This window comes from Neoarius graeffei, chromosome 14, assembly GCF_027579695.1.
Source record: "Neoarius graeffei isolate fNeoGra1 chromosome 14, fNeoGra1.pri, whole genome shotgun sequence".
Classification (NCBI taxonomy): Eukaryota; Metazoa; Chordata; class Actinopteri; order Siluriformes; family Ariidae; genus Neoarius; species Neoarius graeffei.
Genome location: NC_083582.1, coordinates 1,383,558 through 1,407,147, shown reverse-complemented (window position 1 = coordinate 1,407,147; position 23,590 = coordinate 1,383,558). Strand labels below are relative to the sequence as shown.

Here is a 23,590-nt window from a genome sequence, read left to right as displayed (position 1 = left end):
GACATAGTCGCGAAAAAATCACCCCAAAAAACCCCATTCATTTCTATGGAATTAATTGAAAAAAAAGCTCTTTTTCAACGTTTTTCAAACGTCCGCTGCTCTGGCATGCTTTAACCTAGAGACGTGATTCAAACTCTAAAACGTAGGAAAACTTCTCCTCTGTGGATCTGGCATTCAACTTTTCTGCTAGGTTCTACACTTTCGGTTCAGTCCCGGCTCAACCGCCATGTGGGTTCTGGGAGAAAATCCGGCTTTTGAATGGGTGTCTATTGTGTTACACACCAGTGAAGCTCGTTAACTTAGAGTGGAGAGAGGTTGAAAATAAAGCTCAAACTTTCTCGCTTAAACTGTGTTTTCAGCCACAAATTTCACTCTACAGACATGATTTTCTCAAAAGTAGTCGGAAAACTTGTCCTGATTCACACAATGTGTCTACCTAAACGATAGGATTTACGGTTTTTGAATGACAAGCCTCAAACTGAGGACAGGGCAGCTGACAGGCTTCATTGACACCCATTATAAACGTGAGAGAAAAGTCACTCGTTTTTAAATCACTCTAGTGTCGTTATTTTTAAGACTACAGACAAAAAAATACATCATTTTATTCAGGAGACCCTTCTAGCGCTCACTGTGAAAGAATTTTGTGAATAGCTGCTTCCGTTGTCGAGTTATTTGTCATTGTTCGAGGCCTGGTCCTTCATAAAAATCAGTAGAAAACTCCAGCCCTTGTGTGTCTTAGCTCATTGACACCCATTATAAACGTGACAGAAAAGTCAGTCATTTTTAAGTCGGTCTACTGTCCTCATTTTTAAGACTACAGACAAAAAATTACATCAGTTTATTCAGGAGACCCTTCTAGCGCTCACCGTGAAAGAATTTTGTGAATAGCTGCTTCCGTTGTCGAGTTATTTGTCATTGTTCGAGGCCTGCTCCTTCGTAAAACACAGCACAAAATTCAAGACCTTGTGTGTGTTAGCTCATTGACACCCATTATAAACGTGACAGAAAAGTCAGTCATTTTTAAGTCGGTCTACTGTCTTCATTTTTAAGACTACAGACAAAAAATTACATCACTTTATTCAGGAGACCCTTCTAGCGCTCACTGTGAAAGAATTTTGTGAATAGCTGCTTTCGTTGTTGAGTTATTTGTCATTGTTCAAGGCCTGATCCTGAGCAAAAATCAGCCAAAAATTGACAAGATTATGTGTCACTCTGTGCTTTCTCAGGCCCGTCGCCATGCCGACTGGGAGCAGTGAGTGACGGGGGGGGGGGGCTGCTGTCTCAAGCACACACAATCATTGCATTGAAACATCATTGCGGGTCACACATTCACGGCCAGCAAACATGCGTGACCGAATTGCTTCGCGCACTGCATCCTCTCACAATTTCCCCTGGGGAATTGTCCGGTCTAGTTCAATTTTGGTCTCGTCTGACCACAGAACCTTCTCCCAATCACTTTGTACATCTTTGAGGTGATCATTGGCATACTTTAGGCGGGCCTCCACATGTGCCTTCTTAAGCAGGGGTACCTTTCGGGCACTGCAGGATTTTAATCCATTGCAGCGCAAAGTGTTGTCAGTTGTTTTCCTGGTGACTGTGGTCCCAGCTGCCTTGAGGTCATTCACTAACTCCCGCTGTGTGGTTGCAGGCCGATTTCTCACAGCTCTCATGATCATTGCCACCCCACGAGGTGAAATCTTCTGTGGAGCACCAGACCGAGGTCTATTGATGGTCACGTTATACTTCTTAAATTTTCTCACAATTGCACCAATGGTTGTTACTTTAATACCCAGCATCTTGCTAATGTTTTTGTAGCCCATTCCAGATTTGTGCAGGTCAACAATCCTGTCTCTGAGGTCCTGAGAGAGTTCTTTGGTCTTACCCATGTTGGAGAGTTTGGAATCTGTCTGATTCTGTGAACAGGTGTCTTTCATACAGGTGATTAGTTAGAACAGGTGTCTTCAATTCAGGTAACAAGTTGATTGGGAGTGTCTAACTGGTCTGTGAAAGCCAGAACTCCTAATGCATACTAGGGGATCAAATACTTATTTCCCTCAATGAAATACAAATCAATTAATATATATTCTTTAAAGTTATTTTCTGGATTTTCTTTTTGATATTCTGTCTCTCCATGTTAGAATACATTTACCATTAAAAGTATAGAATGATCATGTCTTTATTAGTGGGCAAACCAACAAAATCAGCAAGGGATCAAATACTTTTTACTCTCACTGTATATATATATATATATGTGTGTGTATGTATATATATATATACTGTTATAATGCCAATTATGCACAATATGCCAATATACTTGAGCTGTGTGTATATATATATATATGTATACACTTATTATAATGCCAATATACTTGAACTGTAATTATGTTACACATGGTTGCACACCACTGGATGCTGCTACTATCAGCCACTTTACTTGCCCTTAAGGTTTTATCTACTGTGCTGTCTTGGGTGTATTCTCCATGCAGGACCTATACAAATGTGTCTGTATATAGTAACTAGTAGTTCAATAGTAGTTTTTGTATTTGTATATTGTACGTACCTTTTCTTTTTATTCTGTGTGTGCGAACTTTATGGAGCAGCTCTGAATCTCGTTATACTCTGTGTGATGACAATAAAGGCTTTCTATTCTATGTCTGGATGTATTGAAATTTGCTTGGGGTCCAGTACATGTGGGTGGGGGGCATTGGGAGGTTTGTTTGTATGGACAGGAACTAGATTTGATTGTCTCATGTGTGAATTGTATTTTCTTTGTTATATTTGAAAAATAAAAGACCTTGATAAAAAAAAAATCAATCCTGCATGAAGTGAATTCTCCCAGTTACACTCTAAAACTACTCCACACTGTAGACACGACGTGTACAGTTTCATCTTCATGAATCACATGAACTCCATGTGTGAGATGTTCAGCTCATCACGGAGATCAAGGCTGCTCTTCGGTCACTGGGGAAACAGGATGTGGATCTCCACTGGTCATGACGAGGTGTGCTGCAGCTTCACACCATTTTTATTTTTCACCTGAACTCAGTATTACAGAGAATAAAGATTCCTGCTGTCCTGCACCATCGAGAGAAAGGAGTCAAAACACAGCACATGGAGATTTTACATTTTTATTACATTTTTGTACAAGTGAAGAGTCTACTTCAGCTCCTTCACTGCCAGACCTGAGAGAGAGAGAGAGAGAGAGAGAGAGATGTTTAGAGCTCTAATTGAACGTCACACCCAGTAACTGACGCTGCGCTGCTGTGAATCAGTTTATCAGACTGAAAGTGTTTCAGGGTAAATGTTGGTGAACCGGTGGAACTGAAGTTTCTATAGAAAGCAGAAATTCAGCACTTGGTTCGTCTTTTGTTTTAGCAAGTGTGTAAATACACCGTGAGCACCGCTCCGGCCCAGGGAGTTTGGACAACTTGCACTGCAAATCACTGAATCTCCCACATTCACACTTTAATGAATTTACACAACCTTGTATTGTGCAGAGTTGTGTATTCTTCATCAAACAAGAGGAAATAAAAAAAAAAAACACACAATTCACTTAACGTATGTTGGGTAAAATAACTTGGAAAACAACTGTGCAAAGCTAATCTCATGAGGTGGAGGGAAGGCGTGGCCGAATGGTTAGAGAAGTAGCTTTGGGACCAAAAGGTTGCCAGTTTGATTCCCTGGAACAACAGGAAAGGCTGAAGTGCCCTTGAGCAAGGCACCAAACCCCAGCTGTGGTGTCCGTCACTCTGGATAAGAGCGGCTGCTGAAGGTCATTAATGTGGGACACGGCCATGCAGTACATTAACAAGCAGTCAGAGCAGGAGGCACAAACACACACAGACTGAGCTGAATCCTCTGATGGAGATGCTGAAACACATCCTGTTCCACTGAAACACCAAGATGGGGTCAGTTCCAGCCCACTGATGTGGCGTGAGTGAATCATAGTCCAGTATCTGTACTTTTACAACATCTAAACTCACTGTTAGACACAATCAACACTATTCTAGTCGAGTTGCTTCATGATCAGCGATGAGAATGAAAAATATTTAAAAAGTCTGAAAAAAGCTGGGGTTTGGGGGTCGCAGGCACCCAGCGGGGCCCAGGGGCAGAGCCACGGGAGCTAATGATTTTTTTTTTACCCCAAAACCATTAAATTTTATTAGCGAAAAGTTGCAGTTTATTTGGAAATAAATTCCCCTTCTTGGTGGACGAGCAGGTGAAAATGATTAATATGGGACAAGAGACTTGTTTTTAATCAATTCACATTTGATGATTTCAAAAAAAATCAATGCACCTTTTAATATAAACGAGCTCTACAGTATTATATTTCTGCATCTGTTTGGACATTCTAAGCGCTGATGCTTTTTCATCCTTTATTCGAGTGCAGAGGAGAGCGTAGCAGTGCTCCAGTCACCACGCCCAGAAATAACTCCCAATAACCCACTATCCAGGCGGCATCATGTGACGTGAAAGCGCTTTTCTTCAACACAAGCTGCACTGTGATAAGTGGACATGGGTCAGGAACCGTGTGAGTGTAGGTCAGTGGGGGGAGGGGACAATCACACTGAATGAGGACATCCTGAGATGGCCACACCCATTTACAAACTGACAGGCATTCATTCATGAACATCACTAATCTGATGAACCCTTGATGTTAAAGCCACTGGACTGAAAGTAACTTGAAGTAAAGAAACTCTAATCTGCGACTCTGAAGAAGCAGCTGTCGGTTCTTCATGTTATTTATAATTCTCCCCGTTCCTCTGGTTCTCCACCTCAACAACCGGATCCAAAACCACCATCACCTGATGGACCACTGACCCACCAGTGTGATGAGGATCCACCAGTGCAGGGGATGATCAGGAGCTGCTCTGTACCCAGTACGTACACTGGGTGTGTCCAGCTCAACCAGAACACACACCCCCCCCCCCCCACCCCAGAGATGCTCGGAAAAGGAAATCTTCACACTTCAGCCTGCAGGTGGAGCAGCCCATCCCCCACAAAGTTACTGACAGGTCTGCAGAATCCACAGGGTCGCAGTTTCCGGTTGGGAATCCAGAACTCCAGATTAATCCCAATTAATAACTTTCACAGTTGACTAAAGCAGCAGAGTGAGAACGCTGCATCAGCTCGTCTTCATCAGGAAAACCGTCTCACACTCCACACAAACAACGCTAATGTGGGCTGGAGGAAGGGGCGGGGCTTCAAGGGGGTGGTTCATATCAGTTCTAAAACCTACACCTGTCAATCATTCCATATCAACATGCTGTGTGGATCATCTGATGTGTGTTTACCGGGTGGCAGAGACTGTTTCAGCTTCTCGGCCTTCTCCTTGTCGGTGATGACGAGGGTGTACAGGTACCTGCTGCAGCGCACCTTGAACTTCACATTGTCCTTGTTCTTCTTGATCTTAACAGCTACACACACACACACACTAACCCATTATTCCTCCACATGACAGACCTGCAGTAGAAACTCTGGATGATGTTATTGTGTCAGAGCCGAATGACCCTCCACTTACACAACACTATTAAAGCACGTTTACATTTAATCAAGTCATTTACATAAAACTCAAAACCTCACATTAAACTAACAAGGTGTGTGAAATAGAAGGGGTGGGGGGTGTACACCCATGTACACACTTCCATATCCTGTGTGCAAGTGACCTCACGCCTGACGCCCCAAACCAGGAGTCCACCATGTTGGATGATAAACAACCAGGAAGCAAGACTTCGTAATTTTCTTTTGATTTTGAAGACAGACTGTGCCTGCTGTGTGTGTGGGATATAACTGCAGTAATAACACTGCTCATGACAAACACAGTTCCTCAGAGTTCCCAAAATAATTAAAAACAGCGACAAAACAGAAGAACTGTCCAGAGAGCTGCGTGCGCTGCGGTTCAAAATAAATAAACACACACACACACACACACACGAAGGACTTAACCAAGGAGATCGCTAATTACACCCGCGTGTGGTGACTTTTATACCCGGTAAGACTTCACTGCTAATTAAAGCTGTGTTTTCTGATGATTAAATTGAACTTTTGAGCTTTAACACAAACACTCTGCTTCTCACCCTGCAGGAGCTCCGGCAAACCGACACGATAAAACAAACCCAGACTGGGCTCCAACACTCCCATGAGGACATGATAAGATCAAAACTAAAACTCAGCTCGCAGTATCGAGAAGCAACAGAAGTGAAAGATCTGGCTCCCGACGCAGCATGAGAAACCCGAGAGTTTGGATGCACGAGGAGAAGAGTGCGGGTCGGCTTCACCAGGTGAGAGATTAGCGATGCTGCTCCAGTGGTTTACTGATGCACCAGAGTGAAATGAGCCTGGACCTGAACCCCCAGCAGAGACACAAACTCAGGGTTCCTACACATTTTCAAATTTAAAATTCCAGACTTTTTCCATACTCAAATTCTCAGGTTTGGAGACTTCAGCGAACAAACTACTCATATTTAAAAGAATTACTTGAAAATCAAACAGGTACTCACATTATGACATACCTAGCCTGGGAAATCCCATGCTGCTTTGCACAATTGTTCCGATCTGAAAAGACAGCATGGAAACTATGGTCTAAAGCAGGGGTCTTCAATCTTATCCATGAGGGGCCAGTGTGGCTACAGGCTTTCGTTCCAGCCAAATAGGAGTCACCCTTGATAGTTGGTTGAAGACCAAGATGAACTGATTAAACAAGTGTAATCAGGTGTAGCTCCCACTTGGTTGGAATGAAAGTCTGTAGCCACACTGGCCCTTTGTGGATAAGATTGCCCACCCCTGGTCTAAAGGCTCGCCTGAGTTAGGGACCCAATCAGAGAGTGGGGAGGGGTGGAAAGACGGTGACGCGTACTACTCGACAAACGGAAGCTTGTAGTTTATTTGGGACTGTTTATACGGATCACATTTAACATGGCGGCGAGCGATACGAACCAAACTTTCAATCAAGCTTTAGACACTGTTCTGAATAGTTTAGAGCGAAAGTGTGTTTTAAAAAAAGAACAGCGTTTGGCGTTACAGTCTATTTTTGTTTTGCCTTCTCTCTCTTTCCTTCTCTTCTTCGCTCTAACTACGTCACCGGGTACAACTGCCATGATTGGCCATGGGCTACGTATACGCCAAATGATAGACATTCGCAACGTCCAATAAATGGCCGTTGACAATCGTAAGCCACACCTCCCCTACGAGAAATTCAATAGGCGGATTCCAGACCATATTTCACTTGTGATATGCTCTGGTGTTAACCAGACTATGACATACCACCAAAATGCATACCATATTTAGCTTGGCCTAAAATTTGTATCAGTGCCCTGTTTTTGTCATAAATATATATACACATTACACAAAATACAGGATGCCACTCTGACGCACACGTATCTGATGCACACTTCAAGACATTAAAACACAGGTGTGTGAAGATGTCAAGCACATACAGGATGTCCCGAAAAAAAATGTATACACACGTTTAATCACTGTAAAGTACTGTATGTGTTTATTAAAATCCGTGTAATTTTCAAAGAGTAATAGAATTTACAGACATTTTATTATTTAGTCACCGCCTGTTCTCAAACTGACATCCATTCTGGTCCAGTCACTGCTGACAATGCAAATCACATTCAATTCTCTTGGTATTTTTGGACATTCACTTTCAGTGACTGTTGCAGGTCTCATAGCGTAGACTATAAACATCAGTTAGAGGCAGTGATAAAACAATAAAGTGATGTCTGTAAATTATATTACACCTTGAAAATGAAACGAATTTTAATAAACACCTACTTCACAATGATTCAAAGTGTGTATACATTTTTTCGGGACACCCTGTATGTTGTGCACACACAAGTTTACTGAAGCTTCTAATTTGAAAACAGTCATTATGGCATTTTTTGTATTTACTATTGTGTTTTATGAAGGCCCTGTGTTAGTTCCACTGTAGATCACATTTTGTCCACATACCAAGAGATGGCAGACGTGGCCGAGACGCGGCCACCCTAACCAGTATGTAATGGCTGCAGTGCCCTTGAGCAAGGCATTTAACCCCACATTGCTCCAGGTTGTAACCATGTTGTACCCTGTAATAACTAAGTGGCTTTGGATAAAAGCGACAACTAAATGGAATGTAATTATAATAATAATGTAATAACAGCATTGTTCAGTTTATATGTACGTCTGCGTACACAGCCTTCATATTTTTGTTGGCAGTTTTTTTTGTCTTGGGTCGCTTGTTTTCAGGGTCCATGTGCCTTATTTTTCTAGCAAATTCTGGCAACACTGCCAAATAAGCCATAAGCATTTTTACACTGACCGGCGCTATGATGTGTGTTCACGCGTGTTCAAGAGGCGTTTTGTAGCAGGGGGTTTTCCTGCGTCTCGTCCAAAGTCTTGCAAGAAGCAAGCAGGTTCAGGGGGTGTGGCGGAGCGCGTGCCAGTACAACAGAACACCCGTTTCCCTCCCTCCGCACTGCAACACATTTCTTTGGCGAAATTCAACTGAATGTCGGAATGTTGAGCTTCATTTTACTATGTAGCGGCAAAGGTCTGGAAACACAAATATTTCTCCATACCCTAATTTCCATTTTCCATACTTTTCCAGACCTGGAAAATACTAAAATCAAATTCCATACTTTTCCATACTGCGTGGGAACCCTGGAAAGTGGTGGCAGATGGAACTCACTGGGCTACAAACATCTCAGACGGAGCGGAGCAGCAGAGACGACCTGTGAATTGGTGGAACTTAAAGGAAAGACATCAGAAGCTAATTTAGCCAGAGTACGCTGCGGCTCGTGTAATTTCTCTCCATCGACTGTTCTTTCTGATCAGTGATTTTAATTCGTCTAAGAATAGAAAACAGAATGAGCATAAACCAGTCTTAGCGAAGTGTTTATGGCCTGCTCTTACTGTGTTTGTACTCCATTTTGTCAAAGATGTTTATTGATTGAAAAGTAAAGGTTTATTGGGTTAATAATCAAAAGAATAAAATATTAAAATGTTAATAAAATCTACCACTTCTGCACATGCCCTCACATTCTGGATTTGGGCATCATCCAACATGGCAGCAGGTGCACAGGTCACTGTCTGTGTCACGATTACACACACAACACCACAACACACTCGTACAGATTTGCCCAACATTCAGGCAGGAAAGGGCTTTAAAACAAAATACTAACATTAATCTTAAATCCAATACAGACTTCTACACATCAGATCAACTATTCACAGTCAGATTATAACCAGGTTAAGATTAAAATACTCAAGTGTCTCAGGACCTTTCACAGCCTGCTCTGACGCAATAAAAGAGGAAAAAAAACCTGAACAGAGAAACAGATGAAAGACTCACATTTGGCGTCCTTCCTCCTGGCCGTCAGCAGGAAATCTTTAATCTCATCCATTTTGACAGGCTGAAAAACACAGAAGGGATAAAACATTAAACATGCCATCAACACGAGGTTCATTACTTCCCTCTAACAGCATGTCCCCAAGTGTTTTACTCCTCTTACACCACAGCAACTTACCAACACCTACATTTATTTATGAGTCATGCTATTAATCCATTTAGAGTTCTATTTAACCAGCAAGTTCCTGCTGTCAATCACATTATAGCAGCGATAAACTCCCTCATCACTCTATTCTCTGTCCTTTTTTCCCTGAGAAAATGTAAAGTGCAAACTCCAGTCCTGAAGAGTCAGAAAACTTAAAAGCTCCAGCGCTGACACTGGAGACTCCTTCCAGAAACATTTCTCCTTACAGAGAACTCATCTCATTATCTCTAGCTGCTTTATCCTTCTATCCCAGCTGACTACGGGCGAAAGGCGGGGTACACCCTGGACAAGTCGCCAGGTCATCACAGGGCTGACACATAGACACAGACAACCATTCACACTCACATTCACACCTACGCTCAATTTAGAGTCACCAGTTAACCTAACCTGCATGTCTTTGGACTGTGGGGGAAACCGGAGCACCCGGAGGAAACCCACGCGGACACGGGGAGAACATGCAAACTCCACACAGAAAGGCCCTCGCCGGCCACGGGGCTCGAACCCGGACCTTCTTGCTGTGAGGCGACAGTGCTAACCACTACACCACCGTGCCGCCCCTTACAGAGAACTGCACAATAAAAACATTAAAATATTTGATATCCACCAGCCACAGCCCTGCAAATAAGCTGTTACTGTAGAAATGAGAACATAAGAATCATCTTCTGGCTGCTCCTGATTAGGGGTCGCCACAGCAGATCTTTAGTCTCCATTGCTCCCTGTCTTCCGCATCCTTCTCTACCACTTTCATGTCCTCTCTCACCACATCCATGTATCTCCTCTTTGGCCTTCCTCGTTTTCGTGTGCCTGGCAGCTCCATCCTCAACATTCTCCTTCCCACATGCTCTGCATCTCTTCTCAGGATGTGCCCAGACCATCTCAGCCTCATCTCTCTTAGCTTCATTCCCAAGCTCTCCACATGTGCTGTCCCTCTGATGTGCTCGTTCCTTATCCTGTCCAACCTCATCACTCCCATCACAAACCTGAACATCCTCAACTCCGCCACCTCCAACTTTGCCTCCTGTCTCTTCGTTAAGGGTACGGTCTCCAATCCATACATCACAGCTGGCCTCACTACTGTCTTATACAGCTTACCTTTCACTTTTGCTGGGACTTTCCGATCACAAATGACTCCCGAAATCCTTCTCCACCTGCCTGCACTCGCTTTCTCACCTCACTATCGCAGCCCACATTTTCCAGCACAGTTGACCCCAGGTACTTGAATTCACCAACTTTCTTTACGTCGACTCCTCGCATCTTCACTACACTCAAAACGATAACACATCAGAGTGAGAGGATGAATACCCCTGCGCTACAGTCAGAGTGAGGGGATGAATACCCCTGCGCTACAGTCAGAGTGAGGGGATGAATAACCCTGCGCTACAGTCAGAGTGAGAGGATGAATACCCCTGCGCTACAGTCAGAGTGAGGGGATGAATACCCCTGCGCTACAGTCAGAGTGAGAGGATGAATAACCCTGCGCTACAGTCAGAGTGAGAGGATGAATAACCCTGCGCTACAGTCAGAGTGAGGGGATGAATACCCCTGCGCTACAGTCAGAGTGAGAGGATGAATACCCCTGCGCTACAGTCAGAGTGAGAGGATGAATAACCCTGCGCTACAGTCAGAGTGAGGGGATGAATAACCCTGCGCTACAGTCAGAGTGAGAGGATGAATACCCCTGCGCTACAGTCAGAGTGAGGGGATGAATACCCCTGCGCTACAGTCAGAGTGAGAGGATGAATAACCCTGCGCTACAGTCAGAGTGAGAGGATGAATAACCCTGCGCTACAGTCAGAGTGAGAGGATGAATAACCCTGCGCTACAGTCAGAGTGAGGGGATGAATAACCCTGCGCTACAGTCAGAGTGAGGGGATGAATAACCCTGCGCTACAGTCAGAGTGAGAGGATGAATAACCCTGCGCTACAGTCAGAGTGAGAGGATGAATACCCCTGCGCTACAGTCAGAGTGAGAGGATGAATAACCCTGCGCTACAGTCAGAGTGAGAGGATGAATAACCCTGCGCTACAGTCAGAGTGAGAGGATGAATAACCCTGCGCTACAGTCAGAGTGAGAGGATGAATAACCCTGCGCTACAGTCAGAGTGAGAGGATGAATACCCCTGCGCTACAGTCAGAGTGAGAGGATGAATAACCCTGCGCTACAGTCAGAGTGAGGGGATGAATACCCCTGCGCTACAGTCAGAGTGAGAGGATGAATAACCCTGCGCTACAGTCAGAGTGAGAGGATGAATACCCCTGCGCTACAGTCAGAGTGAGGGGATGAATAACCCTGCGCTACAGTCAGAGTGAGGGGATGAATAACCCTGCGCTACAGTCAGAGTGAGAGGATGAATAACCCTGCGCTACAGTCAGAGTGAGAGGATGAATAACCCTGCGCTACAGTCAGAGTGAGGGGATGAATAACCCTGCGCTACAGTCAGAGTGAGAGGATGAATAACCCTGCGCTACAGTCAGAGTGAGAGGATGAATACCCCTGCGCTACAGTCAGAGTGAGAGGATGAATACCCCTGCGCTACAGTCAGAGTGAGGGGATGAATAACCCTGCGCTACAGTCAGAGTGAGGGGATGAATAACCCTGCGCTACAGTCAGAGTGAGGGGATGAATACCCCTGCGCTACAGTCAGAGTGAGAGGATGAATAACCCTGCGCTACAGTCAGAGTGAGAGGATGAATACCCCTGCGCTACAGTCAGAGTGAGAGGATGAATAACCCTGCGCTACAGTCAGAGTGAGAGGATGAATACCCCTGCGCTACAGTCAGAGTGAGGGGATGAATAACCCTGCGCTACAGTCAGAGTGAGGGGATGAATAACCCTGCGCTACAGTCAGAGTGAGGGGATGAATACCCTTGCGCTACAGTCAGAGTGAGAGGATGAATAACCCTGCGCTACAGTCAGAGTGAGGGGATGAATACCCCTGCGCTACAGTCAGAGTGAGAGGATGAATAACCCTGCGCTACAGTCAGAGTGAGAGGATGAATAACCCTGCGCTACAGTCAGAGTGAGAGGATGAATAACCCTGCGCTACAGTCAGAGTGAGGGGATGAATAACCCTGCGCTACAGTCAGAGTGAGGGGATGAATAACCCTGCGCTACAGTCAGAGTGAGAGGATGAATAACCCTGCGCTACAGTCAGAGTGAGAGGATGAATAACCCTGCGCTACAGTCAGAGTGAGAGGATGAATACCCCTGCGCTACAGTCAGAGTGAGAGGATGAATAACCCTGCGCTACAGTCAGAGTGAGGGGATGAATACCCCTGCGCTACAGTCAGAGTGAGAGGATGAATAACCCTGCGCTACAGTCAGAGTGAGAGGATGAATACCCCTGCGCTACAGTCAGAGTGAGGGGATGAATAACCCTGCGCTACAGTCAGAGTGAGGGGATGAATAACCCTGCGCTACAGTCAGAGTGAGAGGATGAATAACCCTGCGCTACAGTCAGAGTGAGAGGATGAATAACCCTGCGCTACAGTCAGAGTGAGGGGATGAATAACCCTGCGCTACAGTCAGAGTGAGAGGATGAATAACCCTGCGCTACAGTCAGAGTGAGAGGATGAATACCCCTGCGCTAGGATGAATAACCCTGCGCTACAGTCAGAGTGAGAGGATGAATACCCCTGCGCTACAGTCAGAGTGAGAGGATGAATAACCCTGCGCTACAGTCAGAGTGAGGGGATGAATAACCCTGCGCTACAGTCAGAGTGAGAGGATGAATACCCCTGCGCTACAGTCAGAGTGAGAGGATGAATACCCCTGCGCTACAGTCAGAGTGAGAGGATGAATAACCCTGCGCTACAGTCAGAGTGAGAGGATGAATACCCCTGCGCTACAGTCAGAGTGAGGGGATGAATAACCCTGCGCTACAGTCAGAGTGAGAGGATGAATAACCCTGCGCTACAGTCAGAGTGAGAGGATGAATACCCCTGCGCTACAGTCAGAGTGAGGAGATGAATAACCCTGCGCTACAGTCAGAGTGAGGGGATGAATAACCCTGCGCTACAGTCAGAGTGAGGGGATGAATACCCTTGCGCTACAGTCAGAGTGAGAGGATGAATAACCCTGCGCTACAGTCAGAGTGAGAGGATGAATAACCCTGCGCTACAGTCAGAGTGAGAGGATGAATACCCCTGCGCTACAGTCAGAGTGAGAGGATGAATACCCCTGCGCTACAGTCAGAGTGAGAGGATGAATAACCCTGCGCTACAGTCAGAGTGAGAGGATGAATACCCCTGCGCTACAGTCAGAGTGAGGGGATGAATAACCCTGCGCTACAGTCAGAGTGAGAGGATGAATACCCCTGCGCTACAGTCAGAGTGAGGGGATGAATACCCCTGCGCTACAGTCAGAGTGAGGGGATGAATACCCCTGCGCTACAGTCAGAGTGAGGGGATGAATACCCCTGCGCTACAGTCAGAGTGAGGGGATGAATACCCCTGCGCTACAGCCAGAGTGAGGGGATGAATACCCCTGCGCTACAGTCAGAGTGAGGGGATGAATACCCCTGCGCTACAGTCAGAGTGAGAGGATGAATAACCCTGCGCTACAGTCAGAGTGAGAGGATGAATAACCCTGCGCTACAGTCAGAGTGAGAGGATGAATAACCCTGCGCTACAGTCAGAGTGAGAGGATGAATACCCCTGCGCTACAGTCAGAGTGAGAGGATGAATACCCCTGCGCTACAGTCAGAGTGAGGGGATGAATACCCCTGCGCTACAGTCAGAGTGAGAGGATGAATAACCCTGCGCTACAGTCAGAGTGAGGGGATGAATACCCCTGCGCTACAGTCAGAGTGAGAGGATGAATACCCCTGCGCTACAGTCAGAGTGAGGGGATGAATACCCCTGCGCTACAGTCAGAGTGAGAGGATGAATAACCCTGCGCTACAGTCAGAGTGAGGGGATGAATACCCCTGCGCTACAGTCAGAGTGAGGGGATGAATACCCCTGCGCTACAGTCAGAGTGAGAGGATGAATACCCCTGCGCTACAGTCAGAGTGAGGGGATGAATACCCCTGCGCTACAGTCAGAGTGAGAGGATGAATAACCCTGCGCTACAGTCAGAGTGAGGGGATGAATACCCCTGCGCTACAGTCAGAGTGAGGGGATGAATACCCCTGCGCTACAGTCAGAGTGAGGGGATGAATACCCCTGCGCTACAGTCAGAGTGAGAGGATGAATAACCCTGCGCTACAGCCAGAGTGAGGGGATGAATAACCCTGCGCTACAGTCAGAGTGAGAGGATGAATACCCCTGCGCTACAGTCAGAGTGAGGGGATGAATACCCCTGCGCTACAGTCAGAGTGAGGGGATGAATAACCCTGCGCTACAGTCAGAGTGAGGGGATGAATACCCCTGCGCTACAGTCAGAGTGAGAGGATGAATACCCCTGCGCTACAGTCAGAGTGAGAGGATGAATAACCCTGCGCTACAGTCAGAGTGAGAGGATGAATACCCCTGCGCTACAGTCAGAGTGAGGGGATGAATACCCCTGCGCTACAGTCAGAGTGAGAGGATGAATACCCCTGCGCTACAGTCAGAGTGAGAGGATGAATAACCCTGCGCTACAGTCAGAGTGAGAGGATGAATACCCCTGCGCTACAGTCAGAGTGAGGGGATGAATACCCCTGCGCTACAGTCAGAGTGAGGGGATGAATACCCCTGCGCTACAGTCAGAGTGAGAGGATGAATACCCCTGCGCTACAGTCAGAGTGAGAGGATGAATAACACTGCGCTACAGTCAGAGTGAGAGGATGAATACCCCTGCGCTACAGTCAGAGTGAGAGGATGAATACCCCTGCGCTACAGTCAGAGTGAGGGGATGAATACCCCTGCGCTACAGTCAGAGTGAGGGGATGAATACCCCTGCGCTACAGTCAGAGTGAGAGGATGAATACCCCTGCGCTACAGTCAGAGTGAGAGGATGAATAACACTGCGCTACAGTCAGAGTGAGAGGATGAATAACCCTGCGCTACAGTCAGAGTGAGGGGATGAATAACCCTGCGCTACAGTCAGAGTGAGGGGATGAATAACCCTGCGCTACAGTCAGAGTGAGGGGATGAATAACACTGCGCTACAGTCAGAGTGAGGGGATGAATAACCCTGCGCTACAGTCAGAGTGAGAGGATGAATAACACTGCGCTACAGTCAGAGTGAGGGGATGAATACCCCTGCGCTACAGTCAGAGTGAGAGGATGAATAACACTGCGCTACAGTCAGAGTGAGAGGATGAATAACCCTGCGCTACAGTCAGAGTGAGAGGATGAATAACCCTGCGCTACAGTCAGAGTGAGGGGATGAATAACACTGCGCTACAGTCAGAGTGAGGGGATGAATAACCCTGCGCTACAGTCAGAGTGAGAGGATGAATAACACTGCGCTACAGTCAGAGTGAGGGGATGAATACCCCTGCGCTACAGTCAGAGTGAGAGGATGAATAACACTGCGCTACAGTCAGAGTGAGAGGATGAATAACCCTGCGCTACAGTCAGAGTGAGAGGATGAATAACACTGCGCTACAGTCAGAGTGAGAGGATGAATAACCCTGCGCTACAGTCAGAGTGAGAGGATGAATAACACTGCGCTACAGTCAGAGTGAGGGGATGAATACCCCTGCGCTACAGTCAGAGTGAGAGGATGAATAACACTGCGCTACAGTCAGAGTGAGAGGATGAATAACACTGCGCTACAGTCAGAGTGAGAGGATGAATACCCCTGCACTACAGTCAGAGTGAGAGGATGAATAACCCTGCGCTACAGTCAGAGCTGCTGCTGGACACAATTAATCAACACCTTCTGACCAATCAGAGTGCAGAACTCAGCAGGTTCCTGCAACTATAATAATTACACAACATGTCATGTAGTGGTGTGTCGTTCACGAACGAACTGTTCTTTTTGAACGAGTCTTCGAAGTGAACAACTAGAACTAGTTCGTGCTGCCTCTCGTTCTCGGTCGTTGGCGAATCAGCAGTCTCTGCTCGCTGGCAGCAGGGCGGTTGCTGAATCTTGGTCGTTGGCGAATCAGCAGGATCTGTTCAGTAGCAGAAGGGCGTCCAACTTGCATTTTGATCTGTGCAGAGCAGCGCCACTTTACGTCTTTAAGGGCTATCTGAGCCCTATTATCAGAGCGTTGACACATGCCAGGTCTTTCGTTTACAATTTAGAGCTCTCACTCAGCAATACATTTCAGTTCACAGCGAACGAGCTCAGCAGTTCGCGAACGAACGAACAGCCAGCCTGCCGCCATACTGGGCTGGGCGCATAGCAACGGTTTCCATGACTGTGATAAACAATGAAGAACGTGGCTCTGGAGATCGCGGCATACTGTGTTCGTTTTTTTAATGTTAATACAATTTGTAATAAAGTGGTTTGTTCTTTGTAATGAGCGTTGCTGTTGAATATGAGCAAAATGGGTGTTACTTAATGGGTTTAAAGGAGGTCTCTTGCTCGAACAGCTGGAAAAGGTCTCGCTAGACGTGACGTCAATCGAATGTTCGTGCATAACAACCGTTTCCATGTCCATGACCAGGCCAAACAATGAATGATCATGAATGCAGCAGAGAGACATCGCAGGCTACTGTTCGCTGAATACGATGACTTGTAAAGTTGTTTATTCTCTGAAATGAGTGTTGCTGTTAAATAAGCAATTTTATTTTTTGCTTAATGGGTTTGAGAGAACAACTGCATAGCCGGCAGACCATGGCTCTACTAAAATAAATATAATAAATATAAAAACAGCTTTATTCTCATCTACATTTAATTAACTTTCAAAGCTTTGTTTATGTAGTCTTTTTCAGATAATGCTAGGATAATGTTTTTCTTCCATCTTTTCCTCAAGCACACTGTAATGTATGAGACTCTATTGTGGATGGCTCCTCGCCGCCTCTCGCTCACTCCAGAGGAACTGAACTTCAGACAGCCACTGTTGTGCCGCTTTGGTGTGACGTCATCAAAATGAACGAGTGAACGAACGAATTTCTTTGCTGAACTGACCGACATGAACGAACCGGCGGAAATGAATCGCCATGTCCCACCAATACTGTCATGCTCATCACTAACTGCATCCGGTTTAAACCCCGCCATTACAGGAAACTCATCACCCGGCAGCCAATCAGAGCTCAGTATTCACCCTGAGCAGTCACGTGGCGCAGCTGATGCGCTCTGAACTCACACTAAACTAAACCTAACATTAATAAACTAAACCACAGCGTGAGAAACTAAATCTAACATTAATAAAGTTAAGTAAGATTATGCTACAGTTAAAATAAATGAATAAATCAGTATTTTTGTTCATCAGCTAGCAAACACGCAGCCGGTGGCTAACTGCTAGCACAAACACCGCTTCATCCGGCGGGGAAACGGATTTAAAAGAGTAATGTGAGTAATTAAGAGAGTAATGTGAGTAATTAAGAGAGTAATGTGAGTAATTAAAAGAGTAATTAAGAGTTTAACTGGAATAAAATAACCCTGCGCGCGCGGCTCCTCACCATGATTCTGCCGGCGGACCCTGAAAGAGAGAAGAGGAGAAAGCGCGTTAAACCTCCGCCGCAACCACAGCAGCTCACAAATACTCAGTCCGCTGAGGAGCCGCCCGCGCCACCAGCCCGGCACTGCGGAGAATGCTGAGCTGCAGCGCAGGATTACTGCGGACTTTATAGATGAGTTTGATGGAACTTGTGCACAAACACTCACACTGTCAGCGCGCGAGGAGAGAAAAGGGGCGGGACTTCCGCTTCAGCAGAATTTATCGCTTCGCTACGGCGGCGCATGAGGGACAATTTAACACCAAAACGCAAAAACGCGAGCGCCCTCTCGCGGCGCTGCGAGAGTACTGCACCGAGTGATCCGAGTCATTTCAGAGAGAGACGATTCGATTCTTAAACTCACCGATTCCCTCTAGGGATTCATTAATTTCTGTAGCCGCTTTATCCTGTTCTACAGGGTCGCAGGCGAGCTGGATCCTATCCCAGCTGACTACGGGCGAAAGGCGGGGTTCACCCTGGACAAGTCGCCAGGTCATCACAGGGCTGACACATAGACACAGACAACCATTCACACTCACATTCACACCTACGCTCAATTTAGAGTCACCAGTTAACCTAACCTGCATGTCTTTGGACTGTGGGGGAAACCGGAGCACCCGGAGGAAACCCACGCGGACACGGGGAGAACATGCAAACTCCACACAGAAAGGCCCTCGCTGGCCACTGGGCTCGAACCCAGGACCTTCTTGCTGTGAGATGATAGTGATAACCACTACACCACCGCGCCGCCCCATTGTTATTATTATTATAAAGAAAATCACAGCGCATGTGGTGCACTGGAAGCCTCCAAAGACATTTGATCACATCCCGTGATCTTAGGTGTCAGGCTTGCTCACAGTTCTGTCGTTCCTCAACCCACTTCCACGCATCACCCCAGCTAGGTACTCAAGACCTTATGTAAGATTCTTGCAGTTCCAAGCAGGCACATTTTCTGTAGGAGGTCCAGTAAGGGAAGCATTTCCAAAGTCCTAAGTCCTCTCAGTAGTCCAGCTGGTACTGTACCCAAGGCTCCAGTGACCACAGGGATTACCTTACCTTCATGGCACTTCCACAGGCATGTGATTTCCACCTTCACCGGAGCTTTTTTATTCTAATTATTTTTTCTTTTTTCTGTGTTTGACGTTTGTTTGAGTGTTTTAGTCTACCAGTTGTGGTGTAGCTCCAGACCCAGTTTTTGGGCGTTGGTTCCCTCCAGGCCTTGGTTTGCTGTGGGTGATGCCTGTGCTCCCAGCTATGGACTGCAGTGAGCTCATTGCTCTTTTTAACATCATGGTTGTCCAGCGCTCTGTGCTTTAACGCTTGGCGTGATGTTCCGAGCGATGTTGCTCAGTGGCGTCGCGGCAGCTGTGCAGGCGGTTTGGGAAATACCAGCGCTCTGCGTGGCGGTGCTTCTGTGCTCGTTTTGTGGATCCATGGTGTGGTGTTCGAGCGATGTTGCTGGCGGCGTCACAGCAGCTGTGCTAGACATGTGGGACTTGTTTTCGTGCGCCTTTTGGTGGGGCTGTGGCCGCTACACCACTGGAATGATATCCTGACCTCTATTTGGTGGACTTTTTTTTCCTGCCTATTATTTAAAGCGACCTTGGGTTTTGAGAAAGGCGCTATATAAATTGAACATATTATTATTAGTATTATTATTCAGATCTCCACAGTTCTCTATTTTCTCTGTTTTCTTGTTGTTAACTCTAGTATCAAACGGGCAAGCCACATCTATAATCAAGCATGATCTTAACTGCATGTCGAGTACAACGAAGTCTGGTCTTCTATGTTCAATTCACTGGTCCGTCTGTATCTTTTACCTTGTCAGACCCTAATGCAGGTTGCGGGTTGTGATCGTACCATTTAGGTCCCTTTTCAAATCTGAATCTTTTGCACAGCTTTCAGTGAAAAATGGCTGCCGTTTTATCATGCCTCCATAAGCAGTACTGTTTTTGGCTGAGCATCTTGCACTCTGTGACAATGTGGCCTACTGTTTCCTTTCTCTGACCACAGAGTCTGCACAGTGGTGATACCGCTTGCTTGTCTATGCTCAACTTGATGTTGTTGGTTCTGAGAGCTTGGTCCTGAGCAGCCATGATCAACCCTTCCATTTCTGTCTTCAGTTTCCCTCGACGAAGCCACCTCCATGTCTGCTGTTGGTCTCCTACATGGGTGCTTAAAAATTTGTGAACCCTTTAGAATTTTCTATATTTCTGCAAAAATATGGCATAAAACATCCTCAGATTTTCACACAAGTCCTAAAAGTAGATAAAGAGAACCCAGTTAAACAAATGAGACAAAAATATTATACTTGGTCATTTATTTATTGAGGAAAATGATCCAATATTACATATCTGTGAGTGGCAAAAGTATGTGACCCTTTGCTTTCAGTATCTGGTGTGACCCCCTTGTGCAGCAATAACTGCAACTAAACGTTTGCGGTAACTGTTGATCAGTCCTGCACACCGGCTTGGAGGAATTTTAGCCCGTTCCTCCGTACAGAACAGCTTCAACTCTGGGATGTTGGTGGGTTTCCTCACATGAACTGCTCACTTCAGGTCCTTCCACAACATTTTGATTGGATTAAGGTCAGGACTTTGACTTGGCCATTCCAAAACATTAACTTTATTCTTCTTTAACCATTGTTTGGTAGAACGACTTGTGTGCTTAGGGTCGTTGTCTTGCTGCATGACCCACCTTCTCTTGAGATTCAGTTCATGGACAGATGTCCTGACATTTTCCTTTAGAATTCGCTGGTATAATTCAGAATTCATTGTTCCATCAATGATGGCAAGCCGTCCTGGCCCAGATGCAGCAAAACAGGCCCAAACCATGATACTACCACCACCATGTTTCACAGATGGGATAAGATTGTTATGCTGGAATGCAGTGTTTTCCTTTCTCCAAACTTAACGCTTCTCATTTAAACCAAATTGTTCTATTTTGGGCTCAGCCATCCACAAAACATTTTTCTAATAGCCTTCTGGCTTGTCCATGTGATCTTTAGCAAACTGCAGAGAAGCAGCAAGTTTTTTGGAGAGCAGTGGCTTTCTCCTTGCAACCCTGTCATGCACACGATTGTTGTTCAGTGTTCTCCTGATGGTGGACTCATGAACATTAACATTAGCCAATGTGAGAGAGGCCTTCAGTTGCTTAGAAGTTACCCTGAGGTCCTTTGTGACCTCGCCGACTATTACACGCCTTGCTCTTGGAGTGATCTTTGTTGGTCGACCACTCCTGGGGAGGGTAACAATGGTCTTGAATTTCCTCCATTTGTACACAATCTGTCTGACTGTGGATTGGTGGAGTCCAAACTCTTTAGAGATGGTTTTGTAACCTTTTCCAGCCTGATGAGCATCAACAACGCTTTTTCTGAGGTCCTCAGAAATCTCCTTTGTTCATGCCATGATACACTTCCACAAACATGTGTTGTGAAGATCAGACTTTGATAGATCCCTGTTCTTTAAATAAAACAGGGTGCCCACTCACACCTGATTGTCATCCCATTGATTGAAAACACCTGACTCTAATTTCACCTTCTAATTAACTGCTAATCCTAGAGGTTCACATACTTTTGCCACTCACAGATATGTAATATTGGGTCATTTTCCTCAATAAATAAATGACCAAGTATAATATTTTTGTCTAATTTGTTTAACTGGGTTCTCTTTATCTACTTTTAGGACTTGTGTGAAAATCTGAGGATGTTTTGGGTCATATTTATGCAGAAATATAGAAAATTCTAAAGGGTTCACAAACTTTCAAGCACCACTGTACAGCCTCCGTGTCTTTGAAGAACTGACGATGGAGAGGCTTCTCTAATAGTCTCTTCTTTCTCTCCTCGCATGAAACTCTCATACTGCTAAATTCTGCGTTCCATTTCAGGACATGCTCTTTTACTGCTGCCTTTACAGCTGCTTCTTTGCTGTTTTCAATATACTGACAGAGACTTTCAATCTCTGCATACATGGTGTCTTCTGTGCTTAGAAGCCCTCTGCCTCCATCCTTTCTAGACATGTAGATCCTGTCCCTGTCTGCTTGTGGATGAAGGGCTCGGTAAACAGTCAGCAGCTTGCGTGTCTTCCTGTCCATCTCCTGTAGTTCAGCCTTGGTCCACTTGATAATTCTGGCACCCTACCTCACCACAGACACTGCCCTTGAACTGATGGCTGTGATTGCCCTTAGCAAAAAGTAGTATACTTAAAGTTCATTTTATTAAGTATGCTTTAGTATAAGTATAGCAAGTATACTACAGACCATGTACTTTTAGTGTACTAGAAAGTATACAAATGTAATACTTTTTCAGACTAAATTGGAACATTTCAAGTTTATAAAAGTATACTTTAAAGTTCATTTTAAGTTTGCAAAAGTACACTTTAAAGTATACAACAAGTACACTCATCTATATACGTACTATCAGTGTACTTGGTATATCCCTCTCGTATGCTTAATGTATTCCACAAGTACACTTATAGATATACTGCCATTGTACTAGTTATATAATTCTTTTTAATGATTTTTTTGGGGCTTTTTTCACCTTTATTGGATAGGACAGTATAGAGACAGGAAATGAGCAGGAGAGAGAGATGGGGAGGAATCGGGAAATGACCTCGGGGCGGAATCGAACCTGGGTCCCCGGATTTATGGTATGGCGCCTTATCCACCTGAGCCACGATGCTCCCTAGTTATATAGTTTGAGTCGCTATTTTTAGTTTATTATTGTATACTTTAAGTATACAAACGTTGGTTATTTCATTAGTTTACTTGTTATACTTTAAGTTTGCTTGGCATATTACTTGTAGCTTACTGGAAATATATTCCTTAAAGTATTCTTAAAAAGTTTACTCATACTGTATGTACACAAGAGTGTGATGCATTTACAAAATCACAAGACAGAATGTTGAAAACAAGTTTGATATATTTTCAAACATTTCAAAAACAAAGACCTATGAAATCAAGTCCTTCCTTACTGGAAAAATTGATCAATAAAGTCAAGTCAAAAGTTTTTCTGTTTTTGTGTATGATTTTAAGGTACATAAAGATAATGCAATTGAGCACACATACTATATACTGTAAAGTTTTAAACTTCAGTATTCTATTCTATTCTATTATATTATATTATAGGGCGGCGCGGTGGTGTAGTGGTTAGCGCTGTCGCCTCACAGCAAGAAGGTCCTGGGTTCGAGCCCCGTGGCCGGCGAGGGCCTTTCTGTGTGGAGTTTGCATGTTCTCCCCGTGTCCGCGTGGGTTTCCTCCGGGTGCTCCGGTTTCCCCCACAGTCCAAAGACATGCAGGTTAGGTTAACTGGTGACTCTAAATTGAGCGTAGGTGTGAATGTGAGTGTGAATGGTTGTCTGTGTCTATGTGTCAGCCCTGTGATGACCTGGCAACTTGTCCAGGGTGAACCCCGCCTTTCGCCCGTAGTCAGCTGGGATAGGCTCCAGCTCGCCTGCAACCCTGTAGAAGGATAAAGCGGCTACAGATAATGAGATGAGATGAGATATTATATTAAT

General features: G+C 45.4%; 1 protein-coding gene across 2 annotated transcripts in view; it reads right to left on the bottom strand.

The window, feature by feature from the left end:
• Positions 1-3,114: 3,114 nt before the first annotated feature.
• rpl38 (ribosomal protein L38) overlaps positions 3,115-23,590 on the bottom strand; it is a 364,540-nt gene continuing 344,064 nt past the window's right edge. The window contains exons 1-5 of one of the 2 annotated variants that reach the window (XM_060939113.1): positions 18,247-18,301; positions 18,042-18,061; positions 9,338-9,398; positions 5,295-5,417; positions 3,115-3,182 (exon numbers count right to left, since the gene is read on the bottom strand). In XM_060939113.1, coding sequence (XP_060795096.1) covers positions 3,157-3,182; positions 5,295-5,417; positions 9,338-9,398; positions 18,042-18,044 — 213 coding nt within the window. In that variant the 5' untranslated portion in view covers positions 18,045-18,061; positions 18,247-18,301 and the 3' untranslated portion in view covers positions 3,115-3,156. Of the gene's footprint in view, positions 3,183-5,294; positions 5,418-9,337; positions 9,399-18,041; positions 18,062-18,246; positions 18,302-23,590 lie in introns of those variants that run through there. The other variant, XM_060939114.1, reaches the window with a different exon arrangement.